Here is a 20,669-nt window from a genome sequence, read left to right on the forward strand (position 1 = left end):
CCTGGGAGTGCCTTCCTGATAAGATCACATTAGCAAAGAGAACTAAAGAGGCAGCCAGCTCTGTGGATTTCTGGGAGGAAGAACATTCCATGCATCTTCCTGACAAATGAAGGAGAAAACATCTTTCCTCATCCACTATTCTTTGGGTCATTTGGAGTTACATTTCTGATGTGGGTTTCATCAGTACATGGCTACAGAATGGTCCAGATGAATATTTGCTGTAGATAGTGAGGAACAGAAAAGAGAAAAAGGGGGAAACAGGCATTTGTATGCCTCCTGACAACCCCTCTAAAAAAACCTCCAATCTTTGCGTTTTCAATAGTGTGTAAGTGGACTCTGCCCATAAAACACCATTTATAATAGAGATTCCAGATGGAAACAGTTAAGAAACAAAACATTTCCTGATAATCCTTCTTACCTAATATATGTACTCATATCTGTCTGCCTAGAAAAGACATGAACAAACCAAACATTTAATACAGAATTATTTCTAAAATATTTTTTAAAATCTCTATTATGAAATATATGTTCACAAATTGAATATGAAAACGCCTAACATGCCAATGCATAAGCTTAAATTCTCTGACAAACGATGCTTACTTTTAGTGAAAATCTTTTTCTAAATACCACTATATATTATGGAATGGGTGAAGTAAAAAAGTGAAGACTACTTATAGGAAGCAATTTATAACCACAAACGTGAAATGGTAAAATAAATTTAATCTTCCTCTTTTATTATAGAAAACTGAGACCTAGATCTAACCATGGTCATTAACATTTTAGCTTCAATATACAAAGCACATTTATCCTACCATACATTAAACAGCCAAGCAATGAATACCTCAAAGTTTAAAACAAGAGTAAAGGTCATATTATACCTGTAGACAAGGTTTCTATTTAATAGAACGATGGTAAATTGCAACTTAGAAGAAGAATCACACAGCACAACACTGCCTTGTTTCTCTGGGTTTTACATTACCACCAAAACCCTCAAGAACTAAGATAATCTGCACAGGATTTGAATTTCAATTTCAATTTAGCATCTGTCAAATTACATTATCAAATACACAACACTAACATCACTTCAATCTCTCAGCAACAAGTAAAATGCTCCTTACAGTATATAAAAGATGAAATATTTCTTCTAGGGATAAACTGAAGACTTTCAGGGCTATCAAAATATTAAATTCTTTATATGCTATGCTTAATGTCCAGAAATGCAACAATAATGGTTAAGCAACAATAACAGTTAACTTTTCAAAAGTTGAGACTGGTTTTCTAAACAAATTAACTTCATATCAGAGGCACAATCACTGTTTTCTGAAAACTGGAAGAATGAGCTATAAATAAGAAGCTCTAGGTTCTTTCTGGATCTTTCCAGATGTCATGGTTATAAAATTACTTCCTTTTTGAGAAGCCAGGAGATTTTTAAGACAGCCACTAGGAGAGATGATGATTGAATTCTTATTAAAGATTAGAAGACAGAAGGTAAGTTTCCTTCCCAATCCTCTAGATATGTATTTCTATGACCTAAAATGTATAAACAAGTCATACAGTTTCTTGCCCGGGTCATCTTAAGCTACACTGCCAAAAATGTTATTTAACACTTTGATGAATTATGGCTTTTAATAACAGAGTCTAGAATTCCTGGCTATTGGAATTTCTGCTAGTAGACAGGCAGGTGAAGAGTTACAGTTTAGTGCAAAATAAATACATACACACACACACACATATATGCATACTAAGTGAGAAGGTGAGATTATTCTGGCATCGAAGATCAAAACAAAGCATAAATGATAGCCAGACTGTATGTATCTTACGAGAAAAATGAAGTGGGAACTGAGGCTCTTAAAAAATATGTTTCTTAAATATCTAAGTGATAGAGAATCACATACTCTCAATGCTTGGGAAGGCCTTTAAAGCTGTCACCCACTGGAAGTCCATCCTTAAATCCTGGGATCAGCAATTCCACAATGTTCCCACTCAGTTTCAACCCGAATGCCAGAGAAAGCTTACCCTTTCAAGGAAACCTCTTCCATTTCTAAACACTTCTATTCTTATGAATTTGTTTTTCCTGAGCTGAACCAAGTCTGTTTCCGTAACTTCTCCTCACTACCCCAAGTTTGGCTCCATAAAGACAGAGTCCCAAACACTGTGACCTTGGGGTTGAGGTAGGAAATACAAATGAACACGGCAGAGCAAGAACCAGATGGTAAAAAGTGATGGAGACTTAGACCAACCGGAGGGCACATGGGAACAGCCAGCCACTGCTCAGCTCCAGCTACTCTTTCCATGGGGGAATGCAGGCCCCAGTTACTGGGTTTTCTGATCAAGAAGCCAGAAATTGGGAATTTTACTAGAAGTATTCTAAGTTTTAAATATATAAAGAATAAATTTTAGAGCTGAAATACCTCTTAGAGATCAACTAAACAAAACCTTGTACTTTATAAATAAGAAAACTGAGGGTGAGAAGAGAAAAAGTGACTGACTCAAAGTCAAATGGTGAATCAGAGGGAGGTCTGGAAGAGAAAAGGCCCAAACAGAAGGTCCCATTTTCCCATTACGTAATAGAGATGCATTCCTGCAAGTCAACAATGCATCTGTTAACATACTCTGAAACAGGAAATCAGCCTTAGATTGCTTCCTATATCTATGATTAAGTAATCGCTGCCCACATCTAGCCTTCAGAATACCCTTTCAAGCTGAGAGGGTATATAGAGCTGTAGCTCTGAGCACAGACCAGCAGACAGACTGCCTGGGTTGCAAGCCGAGATCTACCACTTACTGTCTGCGTGACCAAGTTAGACAGTTTGCCTCAGTTTCCTCATCTATCAAACGGAGACAGTAAGCGTACCTATTTCACAGTGTTGTTGTAAGAATTAAATTTATATACATATAAACTGCTTAGAACATGCCTGGCACAGAGTAAGCACTATTTGGTCAATGTTATTATTACCCAGCATGCTAAAAAAAAAAAAAAAGAGAGCTAATCTTATCACTTAAAGGAAAATGTAAAGCAAAAGTACACATAAATATTCTAGAAAAAATGAGTCCTGAAGAAAAAAGAAAACTTTATTAAATTAAAGCAGCTAGGTCCTTTACAGAGTTTCAGGCATAGGTAGACTTCAGCAATCAAAGTAACGGCCATAAAGGTAGCATGAATCCATACACTGAACTCTGAGCACCCACCTATGGAGGAAAAGCCTCAGTAGATCTACTACATTTTGCCTCCGACCTTGGAGAAGTCTAGAATACACAGATATACTCCATCCTAGGCTCCTCCTTTCCAAGGGCCTAGCATGTTCTCCAGAGTTACTACAACCATTTCTTCCCTTCCTCCATCTCCAAGTTGCTCTTAGGGACCTAGTCTCACAAAAGTTCTTCCTAGACAGCTAGATGTTTCATTTCCTGTTGATTATGTACTAGCAATAGACAAACAGAAAGATATCAAACACACTCTTTAAAAAAGAAAAAATAAAACATACCATTTCCTCAACATCACAACTCAGTCACAAACAGCCTGCATACACAGACTACCATGTTTATCATACATGCCCTTGCTACAACGAGATTTCAATTTAAGCCAGAAGAAAGTACAAATGCAATAGAAGAATCTTAAATGTTCATCAATCAGAGGGAACTGGAACACCCTGTTTCAATTCGCTGAGCCACAAACAAATTGGCACCACTGCTCTGGCCTCTTCAGTATGAAAGGGTAAATAAGGAGTTCTTTCCCAAGGCTGCCAGGAACTCAGTGAGCCTCAGAGGTATGATGATCCAGTGTGTAACTCCTGCATGTCATTGTGTGTCACTGAGTCCAATGCTTAGAAGGGCTAACATTTGTTGACTGCTTTGTGCCAGCTACAGATTTAAGCACTGTACATGCATTAATCCATCTAATTCACATAACAAGCAGTCGAGGTACGGTGTTATCCTCCACTTCACAAAGGAGGAAACCCAAAACCTGGGAGGTTAACTTGCACAGAGATACACAGTGAGAAAGTAGTGCCACCAGGACACAAATCCAAGTGGTTGGCTCTAGAGGCTACACTCCTATTTAATTAGTGCCCTAAACTGCCTCTAGAAATTTCTAACATCATCATTTTCCTTAGGGTACACTGAAAGAAGCTTCACAGGCAGACATCAGACCAGCTTTGAGGAGGTAATTTGGGTCTCACTGCCTTTGCCTATACCTGAAAGTTCACTTCTGGGGCTTTTACTACTTGGAAGATGCATTTCTCTATAGCTTTTTGCTATGGCCCTCTTGGTGCTCTTGCACTAAAGATATAGCCTTATGTCCCTTAATAGGGGACATATAAATCTCTGGTCCATAGACATAAAAAGTGAGAGAAGTAGATTTTCTCTATTAATCACTCTCTCTCTTCCCTAGGATAAAAGTGTATGACTTGAAAGTCTGGAAAAGAATAAATAATGGTGGGCATAAGGGGAAAGGGAATAAAATGAAAAGCAGAAAAAAAGAAGACTACGTTAAAAAGTAACAATTAGTCATCAGGGAAATGAAAATTTAAAACAAAATGAAGATACCACTTCACATCCACTTGAATGGGCAAAATAAAAAAGTAACAAATGTTGATGAGGCTGTGGAGAAATTGGAACCCTCAAACACTGCTGGTGGGAATGCAAAATGATGCAGTTGTTTTGGAAAACAGTCTAGAAAGTCCTCAAAAGATTAAATCATAGAGTTGCCATATGACTCAGAAGTTCCACTCCTAGGTATATAATCAAGAGAAATGCCCACACAAAAACTTGTACATGAATGTTCATAGCACTATTTTTCATAACAATTAAAAGGTAGAAACAACATAATTTTCCATCAGTTGATGAATAAATACCCAAAATGTGATATATCCATACAACGAAATATTATTGGGCAATAAAAAGGGTTTAAGTACTGACGCATGCTACAACCTTGATGAACCTTAGAAAGATTATGCTAAATCAAAGGGGCCAATCACAGAAGTCCACATATTATATGATTCCATTTATATGAAAGGTACAAAAGAGGCATTTAAATACATGAAGACAGAATGTAGATTAGCCTAGGGCTGGGAGGTGGGGAATAATGGGGAGTGACTAGGAGTTGGGGAATAATGGGGAAGTACAAGAGTTTCTTGTTAGAACTAGATAGTGATGATGGCTGCACAACTCAGTCAATACACTAAAAGCCATTGAAATGTATACTTTAAATGAGTGAACTGCAGAGTATGTTTATATTCCAGTAAAGCTGTTATACTGGGGAGGAAAGTGACTTGTTACAAAGCAAAACTACTGGTCTATCCCAGGAGAAGCGGTGTCTTTTTGAATGAGAAGTTACAGTTACATAAGTGGCAGAAAATCAAAATTATTTAAGCAGGAAAAGAAAAAAACAGAAAACGTATATGAAAAGGAGAAAACAATTTCTATTTAATTGAATTTCAAGATATGCAAATGCATAGATGTTAAACGACAGGTTGCGTAACACTAACTACAGACCTTCTCCTCACCTGAAATCTATCAGTTCCAAAAATAAAGGATCTAGAGGAAAGGTGATAGATATATCATCAGCTTTTGCAGTTTTTAAAACTTTTTGAAAACTGAATTTAAAAGTTCACAAATATGCAGATTTTCTGGTATGGTATCCCAAGTTCACAAAATAAAAATATTTGATTAGCATCTAAAATGTGCAGTTTCTCAAACCGAATTTAGAAATCTGACCTCAAATTTAACTAGGAAAAGTAAAGCTTTCAAGATCTAGACTACATGGAAGACACTGACAGCCAGACAAGTGCTGGCGGTGTTTGAGATTTAGGCAGAAGAATTTCAGAGTATAGCCAAGGGTTTATCATGCTACCCTGTCATGTATCTGCTCATAATGACACTCTAGCAGAAATCAATGCTAGCCTCTGACTGAAGTGAACACAGAGTCTCCTAATGTGGCAAAATGTCAGAAGATAATAGGGAGTTTCCTGGCCATTGGCAGATACAGCGTGAATACATTTTTGGAAACAGAACAATTAGACAATAGACAATTTCCAATTTTTTTTTGCCCGTAACATTCAAACTACATTATTACTAAATCTTCCACTCCCACTATCTTAAGCATCATTTGTGTGGGAAATCTGCTTAGTGCTTTCTTTAAAAATAAGCAAGCCATTAATTGATCCAATGTGTTGGCAGTTCTAGAGAACCTTTTTAGACAGGAACAAATGATGCCTCTTTATGTTCAAAGAAGTTGAGTTCAAGATTTCATGCATATGCACAGAGAAACAAAGAATCTCACAGAGTCAGCTAACAATCTTCTTGGAGTTTAAAGAACAACAAAAACAAAAAGCTGTCTTCACCCCCCTCCACTGAGGTTTTAAATATTAACATGTTTATCTAAAGATACTTTACATGACTTAAAGTGCTTTCCATAGTCCTTAACATCCTTGAATATCAAAGTTTCAGTAGTGCTCTTAAGACTCAGGGTTAGAGTACAATCTTTTCCCTTAGAAAACTGTTGAGCTCAAGAAAATATATCAAATATTCTGAAAGTGCTGTATTGTAACTTTTCTAAGTAACTGCCTCTCCTCCTCTTCATTAATTAACACACTGCATTTTTCTGGCCTGTGTTTTAGAAGTCTGGAACATTTCCCCTCCCCACCTGTTTGTGTTAAGGTTGACAAAGTTCCCTGACTAAAACAGCTGGTGTTGATTACTGGAGGCAAACCAATTGAATATTTCACTAATAGGTGACATGAGCTCTCAGAATGGAAACTTGTCCCCAAAGAGAACACCCCTACAAATGTAGCCAGAGCTTGGTGTTCCATTTCAGCAGCGTAACTATTTATTCAAATTTGGTTTTTAAAGAAAATAATGCTTTTGATTAGGAGACTGCACTCAGAAAATGCATCTGTCATTTTTCTCCCCTCCTTCCGGGCACTGGATGCCACAGTCTCGGCCCAGAAACCCCTCTGGGGAAGGAGGGCCCACTTCTCAGGCACACAAATACAAGTAGCAAGCCCTGACATAAGGAGGCTAGCCTGCTAAAACTAGTGGCTTATGGACTTATGTTAACGAGCCTGGGGATGGCTTTTTTGGGGGGAGGGTGTTCCTACCACCAGGGAAACATTGCTTATGTCAGGCATATGCGGTATTGAGTTTCGGGACAGTAATGCATTTCTAGTCCTGGTACCTGCGATCATTAACAGAAGCTTATTCTCTCTAGTCTGAAATCCCTTCATTCTAGCCAGAAAGAAAACCTTCAGCATATTTTTCCTCCCAATCAGGCAAAGGATAATGCAATAATTAGAAAAGTAGTTACAACTTTAGGGCCATCACACTCTTCTCGGCTTGTTGAGGATTGTGATTATTTACCATCGTGGCCACCTGTCAGTTTCTCTGGATGACAGCCTAGCAGAGCATAGTACTTTTAATATGATTAATGAAGTGCGTAAACCCAGAAGGGGAAACTCTCCCACGAAGAGATGAAACCTCAAGAGCAAGTTCGCGGTGGTGAGCTGCCAGCAGGTAACCCTACCCCTCTCCCGATACAGCGCCTGCATCAGGGTATACCTGATGCACAGACCCAAGAGCAGTGCTGTGTTTTCAAATCTACTGGTTCCAAACAGGTGCTGGGCCGGTCACTCACCAAGAACAGTATCTGAGCCCTACCCTCCAAACCCCACCTTCCAGGTCCCCCTCGGAAAAGTTAGCCCGCCACGTTGAACCCCTGTCCAAGCGGCGCTATGCCAAGCTCTCTGGCAGCCTCTCCCCTCCCCAATACAGTTAATCTTCTCCTCTTTGTAAACCCCCCAAGTGACGCGGAGCAAAACTTAATCGGTCCAGGGAACCCAGACACGTCTTCCGCGCCGCACGGACTTCCCACAGGGAGCCTGGAGGCAGGCGCTGGATCCCTCTAGGCACCTCCGTCCCCGCCGGCTCCCCTCCCCCCCGCCCGCTGGGCCACTCACCCGCGTGGGGCATGGTGATGGTCTCGTTGGTGTTGGAGCCCACGTTGAAGATGACCACGGCGGAGGCGTTCTGCAGGAACGCGTTCCGGATCTTATCCCTGTACGTGCAGTTCCCCTTGGGGATGAGGGCTATCCAGTTCTTGCTGTGGGTCGGGGCGGCGAACTTAGTGTTGGGGTCGCAGGCCAGGCGGTCGTGGGCAGAGCTGGCCATGACCACCTCCCCGCGGGCGTCCTGCTTGGGCGAGTGCTCGCCGTAGCGCCCGCACTCCGTCTTCTCCGTGTGCAGCTCCGCGCCGCCGCCGCCCGCCGCCCCGGCCCCGGGGTCCGGCGCGGGCTCGGCGTAGGTGATGTTCACGAAGGCAGTGTACCATTCCTCCTTCTCGGCCACGGTAAAGTCCAGGCAGAGCAGATGCACGAAACAAAAGGAAAGCAGCCATGTTGAGAGAGCCAGACTGCAGCACGCTTGGATGAGAGACATTGCCATCTTTATCCGCCGGGGCCCCCTCCCCGCCCCCGCGCCCTCCCTCCGTCCCGTCCCTCCTCCCCAGCCCCGGCCAACCCCGGGCCGGCCGCCTCTCCTCCTGCTGCTGCTCACTCCTGGGCCGGAGGGGCCGCGGCCGGGACGCGCAGCCGCCGCGGGGATCGGATTCCGGGCGAGCGGATGGCGCTGGCCCCTTCCCCTCTCAGCCGTAGCGCGGTGGTTGCATTTTGCGTCTTGAGCGCCTGGGGGACGCGGGAACAGAGGGCCCGCGGGGCTTGCGGAGGAGTCCTGCTGCCGAGCGTCCTGCTCCTTCGCCCGGCTTCGCCTTCTCTCATAAGGGTGGCCGGGGGCCCAGGAACTTGCAGGGTGGCGGTCCTGCGCCCTCCAGCCCCGGCGGAGAAGGGCACGGTTGCTCGTAGTCTAGGGTGCTGCGGTGCGGGGTGCTGCCGAGGGTGTCCCGGCCGCCGCCACTGAGCGCTGGGGCGCGCGAATCCGGCTGCAGCCGTGGCAGCCGCTGCTGCCCTGCGCCGGTTCCCTCGGGCTGCGGGCGCTGCGCTCCTGATGTCGCCGGTGGCTGCGCCTGGGCACGCACTTGTCGCGGGCGGGGCGGGCTTGGGGGCAGTGGGAGCGAGCAGGCAGAGAGGAGTAAGCGGTCCGTGTGTGTGTGTGTGTATGTTTGTGTGTGTGTGTGTGTGTATAATGTGTGCGTGCAAGGAGGAGCTTAGTATGATGTCAAAGCCCCTGGGATTCTCTTGCCATGTTCGCCTGGTCTCTCTTTATGGGCAGCAGCGACCCCTGTCGGGTCTCAAATTCAACCTCAATCGGCGACTTGATGTAGGTGGGGGTAAAGGGGCAGCGACCCCTGACCTATGAGTAAGGGAATAACTTCCTGAGCGTTACATTTAGCAAATGTATGTGCCTCTCGTAAACGACCCTCCCGTTTGCTGGAAGTACTGCCGTGAGCTCCCTGATTACCTGTCCTAGGGCCAAAGTGTAAGGTGGTTTGGTATTGAGGTCCTTCCAACGCTACCTCTGGAATACCTAGGGCAGTGGCTATCAAATCTTTAGTTTTAAAACTCAGACTAATGGGTCCTGCCACAAAGTTTCTGGTTCAGTAGATCTGGGGTAAGGCCCCAAAAAATATGCATTTCTAACAAGTTCCCAGGTGATGCTGATGCTGCTGGTCTAACAACCACTCTGTTAAGGTGGGTATAAGAATGGGCTTCCTACTGCCCACCTGGAGGCAATCACGTAACATTCGTTTTCTTATAGAATAGGTGTTTTATCACTCTATAAGAAGATAAACCGGGTGAGACGTTTCTGGACTGTATTTATTCTGATCGTCATGACTGGGAACGGGGGACTCGCAGCACCAACAGGCAAGGGAGGTTTGTTTGGGTTATTGTTTATAGTGCGCTCTCCAACTGTGCATAGAGATTACAGTAGTCAGCAGACAGTACAGTCCCCCTAGTGTAGTGTTCTTAAAACTGTGGTACAGCACAATTCCTTACCAATTAGACGTTTGGGTGGTGGATATCCTGTTCCTTGGCTTGAGATGCCTGCCATATAGTCTCTAAAAATATTTGTGTGATGGTTCTCTATCATTTACATTGTGTTTCCCACCTGATGCTCTTTCAGAGAACCCAGGACTCATTCATGATTTAAATTTAAAAAATGAAAGTCTGCTTTTTCCTCAGGACTTTAACATGTTTACAGCTCTTCGTTAATGAATGTCCACCAGTACAACTTCTCTTTTTCCGGCAGCAGTACAAACAGCTGGTGGCTGTTAAGGGAGGGCAAAGAGCCTCAGCTATACCCAAATTAGAAGCAGGCACAAGAAGAACTACTTAGAAGAATTTGTCTCTATGGCATTTGATGTGCTGAATTTGTATGTGTTCCTAGCTTATTCATTTTAGAAAATAGGCTTCTAGGCAATTGGGACAGTGCTTTTTATAGCGCTTACTGCCAAGGAGGCAAAAGTGGAGACACCTGGCTGCTGGTTCCTGACCCACCAGAGATCTGAGAGAGGAGTCCACTGCTAGAAACCCCCGGCTAGGTTCTGAGCAGTTGCCTTTAGCAACCCACAGTGTTTCCCCAGTCTTCTTTATCGCTTAGCATTTTTTTTCTCCAGCTGGAAGACTTGGAGAAGCTATGTTATTAAGAATGTGTGACTATCCCTTACTCCTTCTTTCCTTTGGAAAAGTTAGGTGCTAAAGATATGACAGGGTCAAGGAAATAGCATGGCTGGAAGATTGCTTAATTGCAAGGCCATTGGGCTAATTAGTAAAACATTGAGTAAAATAGGAGCCAGGTTTCTTACTGTTGGAGAAGGAATTTACAAATATGGAAAGACAGTGAGCTATAAATAACCTTGAGGCTTTAGGGTGGATTAACAATGAGTATGAAATCATTTTTTAAAAACTATATATATATTTATGTGTGTGCACACATGTATACCATAGCTCTCTCCATTCAGAGGCCAAAAGCAAAAGGCACATCAAGTGGCCAAAGGATCTTGGTTTCTAAATAGCATCCTCCACGAAAAGCAAGCAGGCTGATTCTAGGGCTGACGCTGGGAAAGTACAGAGTGAGCCCATAACCTCTTGTAAGGAAATGCGCCAAGCATGATGGGAGTATGTCAAAAAGACACAAGAGCCAGCTGGAAAGGGCTCCCACTGGCCAAATCTGGGACAGTCTGAACATAAAATAAATGATCCTAATAACTGATTACAACCTATCAAATAAAGCATGAATCTGTGCTAATGTTAATACAGATAAATGATGGAGTAAATAAATAAATACGGAGGAACAGCTCTTCCTTATGGTAGAAATACCTACTGATAAGGATTAATGGATACAGAAAGTCACTATTTGACAAGAGTGTTGTTTGATTTAGGCAGGAGTCATCAATGGATACTAAGGCTGATGGGTAGGTGTTTGATGTGAAACAGGATATTAGCCTAGTCTTGAAGTATCTTCTGAAAAATACTTACTAATTCTACTAATTCAATAAATGGTGAATTGATTGAAGAGGAACCTGGAAGACACCAAGTTGAGCAGGTGATCATGGTGAACATCACCAGCTGTGGAATGAGTCCTATCATGTACCTGCTGATGAAATGCACTGGGATCACAGTGTCATTTCTGTCATGTTCCTGAAAAGAACAATACACGGCATGGTCTAGATATAAGGAAACAATGGATAAACCCAGGGTGAGAGGCACCCTTCAAAATGAAAAGTTTATATTCTTTAAAACTCTTAAACTTATGAGAGACAGAGAAAAACAGAAGAACTGATCCAAATTGAAGAGATTTAAGAGACGTGACAATTACATACAATAAATATCCCAGATTGGCTCCTAGACCAGAAAGGAAAAATAAACACTTGGCAAAGATTCAGTGAAATCGGTAGATTGGATGGTATATTTTATCAATGGTGAATTCCTGACTTGGATATTTATATTGTAATTTTGTAGAAGAATGTCTGTGGTTGGGGGGATATGTACATTGAAGAATTTAAGCAGTGATGAGACATTCTTTCTGCAACTTAAATGGTTCGGAAAAAAAATGATTATCTATGACATGTTGGTTTCCACTAGCTACACTTTCAGAGAATTTGTGCTCAATTCATGATACTTTTAATAAGTCAAAAGTTCACTTGTTGAGGGGACATTAATATGCTTCCAGCTTTGTGCTAAAGATTTTCCGGCAACCCTGCTACTCTTTTTTCCAGTGGCACTTCTTGAACAACTGACAAGTGGTATTTGGGGAGAGCAATGAGCACTGCTATACCACCCCCTATAATACTGTTGTAGATGTTTCATTTCTTCATCTAACAATAATTATTGAGCATCTGTTATGCATTGGTGTTACAGGCACTGGGCATCCAACTGAAACGTGTTAAACAGATAAGGTTCTTGCTCTCATGGAGTTTACATTCTGGAGTTGGAAAAAAACAGAAATTTCTAAAAAGCTTTAGATTATGTTAGATAATGACATCTGCTATGAAGAAAAAGGCAACAGAGTATGGAAGGGTAACCTATGTCACATAAGGTATTTTCTGTCAAGGTCAGCTGCCTTGTGAGGTGACTTTTGAACAGAATATTGAAAGAAATAAGGATTCTATGTGGCTATTTGGGGGACTGGTTTTACCAGGAAAAGGGAACCATGAACACAAGTACAATCTGAGGCAAGATTGTATTTGATATGCAGAAAAACAGCAAAGAAACCATTAAGACCATTAAGGATGGAGATGAAAGTAGAAACTGAGTGAAGAAAATAAGATCAGAAAGATGGGGAGCAAATCATGTGGCCTTGCAGTCAAAGGCGTGAACATTTTGCATTTTATTCTGAGTGAGAGGAGAAAACTTTGGAGATTTTTGAGTGAGGAAGTATATGTGGTCTGATGTGTTTTAAAAGGTTTAGTCTGACTGTATCCGAGCAAGTATGGGAGCAAGTAAAGCAATTAGGAACTCAACAGTAATTCAGGAAGCAGAGGATAATGACCTGTGCCAGGAAGGTGGCAATGAGCATGGTGAGAAGTGATTCAATCCTCAATATGTTTTGAAGGTGGGATAAACAGTATTCTCTGATGCATTTGACATGTAGTATGGAAGAAGAAGAGGAGCCAAGAAAGACACTACAGTTTGGAGCCTAAGTAACTGGCAGAATGGAGGAATAGTCATTTTCTGAGATGAAGATGATTGCAAGAGAAGTTGATTGGGGTAAGAATCGAGAGTTTGAACGGGTTCTATTCAAGGTGCCTAGAGAGACATCCAAAATGGCAATTTCATGTAATTTGCCTCAGCATTGAGTCTTGGGGGAAAGATTACTGAATGAAAGTGCATGAATAATTTTTAAGTTATCGACACATACACAATCGCCAAATTGCTTTTCCAAAGGTTTGCCTCACCATGCATCAAAGTAAAGTGAGCTACCTAAAATAGTTTTTGAAATATCCCCAGAAGACAGCTTAGTGGTGAGTCCTGGCCTGTGGGGGACTTTCTCCACCAGCCAGGCAGCCCAGATAAGATGGAATTAGTAGGCTTCCAGAGGGCTCTTTGGTGTACAGAGATCTTATTTCATAAGAGGTAGAGGCAGATTTGACTTAAATACATACAGCAGATGTTTCTGAGAAACAACAGCAGCCACAGCAGAGAATGGCAGTGCCCATTTCTCTGAGTGTCAGCAAATTGAACTTTCTTTAAGAAACTCTCAACCTTGACGCTGCTTTTGCTTCTTGCCATTAATGTGCACAGCATGTTTAAAGGGAATTCTACCTTAGACTTCTAAAAAATGAATCATAACATTTAAAAATACAATTCCTCCTACACATACATATTTTAATGGTTTAAAATTTTATATGGAGAAGATTCAACATACAGGGTTTGATCTGCATTATATTTTTCATTTTTCATTAATTGATTGGTGGATTGCATTTTTAATGCAATCAGGCATTTTTTGATTCCTGTTTAATTCTTCAGCATATGTCCTTTATTCACAATAGGCTCCTACATAACTGTCCCCATCCCTGAAAAGAGGGAACACTCCTCAAAATATATTCCACATAACTGCAAATAGGGAAAGAAATCCTCAAAATATAATAGAGAATTCACATTACTTTATGTGTAAGGGCTGGCATTATTATTTTTTAAATCAATTTTCCATGAAGTAACATACTGTGACATTTAGTTTCATATATCCTGTCCTAAAGATATTTCCTCTTCCTGGTCTTCCACGTTTGTTTGGAAGGGTAGGTACAGTGCTGTAGTGGTGGAGTTGGACATTTAGCACCAGGACATTTGGCGCCAGGCAATCCAGGATTAGAATCTCAGGTCTGCCACATGGGCAATTTTAACTGTGCTGAGCCACAATCTTCTCTTTAAAGTGGAGTGATTACATCTCCCAGGATTATTGGAAGATTCCAAAGGACATATATGTTGGCCACATAGAAGAGTAAGAGATTTCAAGGAGTGGTCAGGACAAGAAGAGTAGGAGGGAACAGAGTCTAAAAATTTTAATATCCAAAAATATTTAAGGAAAGTCAATTTAGGCTGGCTGTGGTGACTCAAGTCTGTAATATCAGTTTTGGGAGGTAGAAGCAAGAGAATTGCTTGAGGTCAGGAGTTCAAGACCAGCCTTAGGCAACATAGGGAGACCCTGTCTCTACAAAAAGAAGACAAAAATTTAGCTGGGCATGGTGGAACAAGTGCCTGTAGTCCCAGCTGCTTGGGAGGCTGAAGCAGGAGGATCAGTTGAGCACAGGAGTTCGAGGCTGTGGTGAGCCATGACCAATCACACCACCGTACTCCAGCCTGGATGATACAGCGAGACCCTGTCTCAAAAAAATAAAGTAGGGTATTCATTCATATTTATATGGTTGTCATCTCTGTGTTAGGCCCTGTGCTGATGCTCAGAGGAATGGCAGGGCTCCTCCCATCAAGTTTAGAATCAAGTTTAGATGATCACAGATGTAATCATCTAGGTGAATTGTGAAGGTGGAGTGTGGTCATTTTTAAAACACACATATAAGAATTCAGTGAGAGTAGTAATTCCACACAGAAATGAAAACATTTAGGGATGATTGAAACAGGTCGATTCTGCATCACAATTAGCCCAGATAGCCTTACAAAGGAGTAGACTTGCAGAGCTTGTTCAAGAAAGATGTCCTACTTATGACTATATTCTCAGCATCTGCTGCAGTGTCTGGCCCATAGAAGGTATCAATAAATGTGTTGAATAATAAATAGTAATGAACAGCTGCAGTTTTTGACCACTTAATGTATATGCAGGCATTATTTGTTCTAAGAACTTTATTAACTACATAGACTGTCTTAATTAATTCTCAGGATGATTTTATGAGGTCATTACACAAATGAAGAAACAAAAAGTTAAGAGTGGAGTGACTTGCCTGAGGTCATGCAGGTAGCAAGTATAAGAGTGGGGGTTGTATTGCTGGAGTCTGACTCCAGGCTATGATTTTAAGGGCTATACTATCACATTGGTAGTCTTTTTGTCTTAGATATTCACCATCTTGTCTGTTAACTTGACTCTGATTTGAACTTCACTTCTTTTTCCTCTGCTTAATTTCTTTGTTCATCTCAGCTCTCAAGTCTTCACTTCATTTTTTGCTTTCGTAAGTTTTCTTAGCACTGGTGGTGGGGCACGTTGCTTCTCTGAGGCCAGGTACTTGCTGTACAGGCAAGGTGTATGAACTTTCAGAGTCCAGCAACCCCTGCAGCTTCTGCTACAAGTACTGCACATGGAAATGGAAGGTTTTGGAAAAGTTTTTTTAGAGAGTATGCATGAAACTAATAATATTCACTTCTTTGCTCTTTGTTCTCTTACTAACTTCTTAAATTTCAGAACAATAGGATACCTTGCTAAAAATATCCTTTTTTTTTTTTTTTTTTTGCTCCTTTGAATTATCAAGTGACTTCTTTTTATTTCAGTCTTTGATACAATTTTGACATTTGGGCTTCTTTCCTTTTATCATAAACTCTTCCAAACAACTTTATGTCATAAAATGTTTTGGGAGGCTAGATATGGAAAGTCAGCTTAGAAAAACTCATTTGAGACTTGAGCCAAAACCCACAGAAAACTCTCACCACAATACATCTGTTTCCTTTTTCTTCTTATTTTTTCACATAGTTATTCATTTTTTTTGTTCTAAATCATTACTTTTCATTGAGTACATTTTAAAAACTATCTGCTTTTCTTTTTCTGCTCTTTGAAAGATCATCTTGTCCTTTTTCACCAAAAAGCTGGAACGGGGGAGGTTGAACTACAAGCCAAGACATTCAGAGCACTGCGCACTGACTGAGCCGGACAGCTGTTGGACACAAGCATCTGTAAACTGTACTGTGTTAAAATTACCAGAGGGGAGAGAATCCAGGCCCTCTTCCTGCCCTTTCTATTTGGTTGTTTAGAAGGATGTTTTCATAAATACTTTCCCTTTTACAATGAGGCCCATTCCCACAGGGCTGGTAAACAGCAGTCTAGGAGAATTGAGAGAGACAGTGTTAGCACTGCAAACACAGGTGTCAGAGTTTTAATCCCAGCTCTGTGCCTAATTTGCTATTTAGGTCAAGACTGCGGCATGAGTAATCACTCATTTTGTCATGCTTTCCTATTGGTACTAATTCCTAAATATCCACTGAGCCATAATCACACAGAGCCAGTCACAAGACTACAGCATTAATATATTTCCATTGACTAATTCTCTCACCACATAGTAACGACACTGGGAAGGAACAGGGGACAGAAAATAGCATTTATTATTTCCCATAAGCCAGGTCCTGTGCTGGTTTTCATGTTTGTTATCTACACTGAATTAGTAGAGCAGTCCCTTCTGTAAAGTTTCCCTTCTGTAAAATGAAGGTGTTGAAATTGATCATGTTTAAAGACCTCTCAAGCTTACATTCTGTGGACTTAGTGATTCTCTTAATGAGGTCATGTGCAATTTTGTATTTCCATTTCTGTTACTGTTGCTGCTAGACTTGACTCTGTTGGAGTCTACAAACGAATCTGGAGAAGGTACTTGGAACTTCTGGTTGAGGAAGCTAGCTATGCAATACCCTTGACACAGAACAGGTTTCCTCTCTCTTTGAAAAGTCTTTCCTCTTTGAGTTTATTAAGAATAAAATTGTGAATGGCTCATGCCTGTAATCCCAGCACTTTGGGAGGCCAAGGCAGCGGATCACTTGAGGCCAGGATTTCGAGACCAGCCTGCCAAACATGGCACATCCCTGTCTCTACTAAAAAATACAAAAATTAGCTGGGTGTCACCACACCCCTGTAATCTCAGCTACTCAGTGGCTGAGGCACCAGAATTGCTTGAACCCGGGAGGTGGAGGTTACAGGAGGCAGAGGTTGCGGTGAGTCAATCGAGCCACTGCACTTTAGCCTGGCCTGGGCAAAAGAGCAAGACTCTCTCTCAAAATAATAATAACAATAATAATAAAACTGTGAGAAAAATGACACCAGTGTGGCCCATCAGGTCATCCAGTTCCACCATGGAGAACATTGGGGTGACAAAAGTTAAGGACAATTCTCTCTCACATTCATATAATTATTTTTATATTAGCCAAGATGGCACTACTGAGCTGATCAGTTTTATTTTAAATTTATGATGTAACCTTCACATTGGCAGCTGTAGGAATGCTACTGTGTTTCTTTAATGGGTTCCCTAGAATGCCTCCTTTGAATGTTTCATAACTTCCCTCCTGTCATGCCTTCCCCACACTCTTTAGTTTCTTACTCTTAGCCATGATATCACACCAGATTTTCTTTAGAAAAGGAAGCCTTTAGAATCAAACTCCCCATCTTCCCACCACCTGATCCTAAAACCTATTATCTACTTTTACCCTAATGTATCCTTTTCTGTTGTTTAAATGAAAAAGACACCCTCCAGCCTATCAAAGCCAACTCTCACTTTTGCTCAGAATCTTGTCCCCTCTGGCCTTGTCAGGAACTTCGTCCTTACCATGATCTCCTCCCTCCCCCACATCAGTAACCTCACTGTTAACTGGAACATTCCTGTCAGCACACAGACAGGCTCTAGTATCACCTGAAAAGAATCTTTCCTGTTCTTCCAACTACAACTTCATTCCTCCTCCTTTTTTATAGCAATACTTTTCAAAAACATTGGCTATAGTAGTTGTCACTCTCTTCTTTCCTTTACCAAGTATATTCTGGCTTCTGCCCAGGCCACTCACCGAAACTTCTGTGGTCACTGGTGACTGCTGCTTTGTCAAATTCAATGGAAACACTTCTTTCCTCACCTTATGTAACCTCTCAGCCGCATCTGATGCTGTTGACCACGGCCTCCTGTCTGACACACTCTGCTGTCTTGATTTCTTCAGTGCTACTCCTTGTACTCCTAGGAAAATGCTGGGGTTCCTTCAGGCTCTGACCTAAGGATTGCTGTGGTCTCTTTTCTTCATTTGATATTATGTAGATGATCTACTCCCATTTTAGGTATCTCTCTTTTTTCTTTTTTCTTTTTTTTAGATGGAGTCTCTCTGTCACCCAGGCTAGAGTGCAGTGGCGCAATCTCGGCTCACTGCAACCTCCGCCTCCCAGGTTCAAGCAATTCTCCTGCCTTGGCCTCCTGAGTAGCTGGGACTACAGGCACACACAGCCATGCACAGCTAATTTTTTGTATTTTAGTGGATACGGGGTTTCACCGTGTTGCCCAGGCTGGTCGCGAACTCCTGAGCTCAGGCTATCCTCCCGCTTTGGCCTCCCAAAGTGCTGGGATTACAGGCGTGAGCCATCGCGCCTGGTCAGGTATCTCATCTTTAAACTGATGATTCTTGAATTTATTTTCTTTGAGCCCCAGACTCGCTTATCCAGCTGCCTAATTTACATATCTATATTGATGATTTATGAGTATCACAAAATTATGTCAAATACTGAACTTTATTCTCATGCCAATCTTCATCAAATAGTAAATGGCAATGCCACCCACTTGAGCTAAGAGTTTTTTATTCCTTGCTTTCCCTCATTGCTCCCTGCCCCACATCTAAATATCTAACCCATCGCTAGCTCTGTTATGTTAATCCAATCTTCATAATAAATCTCAAACCTACTCTTCTCTCCATCTCCCCATTACCACCTTAGTTCAGTCCACCAGGCTCGCTTGTCACAGTGAATACAGTAGTCTTCTAACTGGACTAAGGGCTTCCCTGGTTCCGGAGTCTCCACACGGCAAGTCAGTGGACTTCTTAGAATGTAAATCCCCCACTTTAAGTGAGTCCATGCCCCTGCCTTTTCTTCAGTCTGGTGCTTTCTTTCTGACCTCAGCCACACTGGTTTGTTTTTGTTTTGTTTTTTTTTTTCAGATCCTCACATGCAACAAGCTTTGGTTCCACTCTCTTCAGGGCTTTTTGTACATGGCATTTCTTGTGTCTGGAATGCTCCTTCCCCAACCTTCAAAGGACTAATGCCTCTTCCTTTATTTTAAATGGCACCTTCAAAGAGGTACTTTTCCTGACCACCCTCCCTAGAATAAATCTCCTTTCAACTCTTATTTTTTCTCATAGAGCTTTTAATAACAGCGTGCAATTATTTTGCCTATATACCCTATTCACTTGCTTTTTATTCTCTCTGCCACTGAAATGGTATTTATTGAAATTAGGGTTCAGAACTTTATACTCAATGTTTATCACGGTCTGGCTCATAATAAACCAAGTATCAGAAGTTGCTGGGGGAAAAAAAAAAAAAACTTTTAGGGAGGGAAACCCAAAAATTCCTATCACATTGGATGTAGGTAGTATTTACTGTATATCCAATATGGATTGGATGTGAATTCCAACCACTATTTGATTAAATAAGACTTCGTGATCTGTAATTTGATAAATTTGCTCAACAGTCATTATTCCAAAAATATAATCCTTATCCTCCTAGCATGTATCAGACTAAGCTTTCCAATCTTCTTGCCAGAAGCTATGCCACACTGATAAAGACTGTGTTTTGTTGAATTATTCTTTAATTGGCAGTTGTCAAACTCTATTCACTTGCTTTGGAGTCTGGGCCTGAGTTACTCTTTGCTTTTGAGGATTCCAGTCCAGTTATGTGGGGAGATCGTGAATTCTGTGCAGGAGAATTGCCTTGAAATCAGACTTTGTGGCTAATAAGCTCAATTTGCTCTTGATGTTTTCTAATGTTTTTAGGAGGATGAATGCTCTTAGACTCCAGAAACTTTAGGAAAAAAAATGACTCCTCCCCTCAGTGAGGAAAGGTAAAGATGAGCTAATTATAAATATTCTTAATCAGAAGAAATGTAGGAAAAGAATCCTTACTTTGGAAAATATTTTCTACAGGGCTTCGTGGTTCTTTCCTAGATACTAGACACAAGTGTTATGAAAGCAGGCACTTTAGTTATATTTCCTAAGTCTTAAATGGCCTGGAAGTAGATTCTCAATAAACGTAAAAGGAAGGAAGGAAAGGCATGCTGATTAAATGAACCAAGATGCTCCAGTAACAAAAATTATGACATCAGCTAATAATTTAAATTTGATAATAAAATATTTATATCTATAGGACAGATATCTTAGGTAAAAGAGTAACACATGGTCTGGACTTCATGTCTAGAAATTTCCCTGACGTCTAGATTAAAATACAATCTTGGTCATTTGAGACATTTACCTCACATTTGCATTTCACTTATTCCAGAAAAAATGAGGATTAAAAAAATATTAATGGGTAATAACAGTAACACTTCAATTCCCAAA

At 41.3% G+C, this 20,669-nt stretch overlaps 1 protein-coding gene across 2 annotated transcripts in view; it reads right to left on the reverse strand.

Annotated features, from left to right (window-relative positions):
• The window catches only part of RNF150 (ring finger protein 150), a 284,499-nt gene extending 276,048 nt beyond the window's left edge, over positions 1 to 8,451 (reverse strand). For both annotated transcript variants that reach the window (XM_055275981.2, XM_055275982.2), the window contains exon 1: positions 7,953 to 8,451. In XM_055275981.2, the coding sequence (XP_055131956.1) occupies positions 7,953 to 8,436 (484 nt within the window). In that variant the 5' untranslated portion in view covers positions 8,437 to 8,451. The remainder of the gene's footprint in view (positions 1 to 7,952) is intronic.
• Positions 8,452 to 20,669: the final 12,218 nt, after the last annotated feature.

This window comes from Symphalangus syndactylus, chromosome 4 (assembly GCF_028878055.3).
Source record: "Symphalangus syndactylus isolate Jambi chromosome 4, NHGRI_mSymSyn1-v2.1_pri, whole genome shotgun sequence".
NCBI lineage: Eukaryota > Metazoa > Chordata > Mammalia > Primates > Hylobatidae > Symphalangus > Symphalangus syndactylus.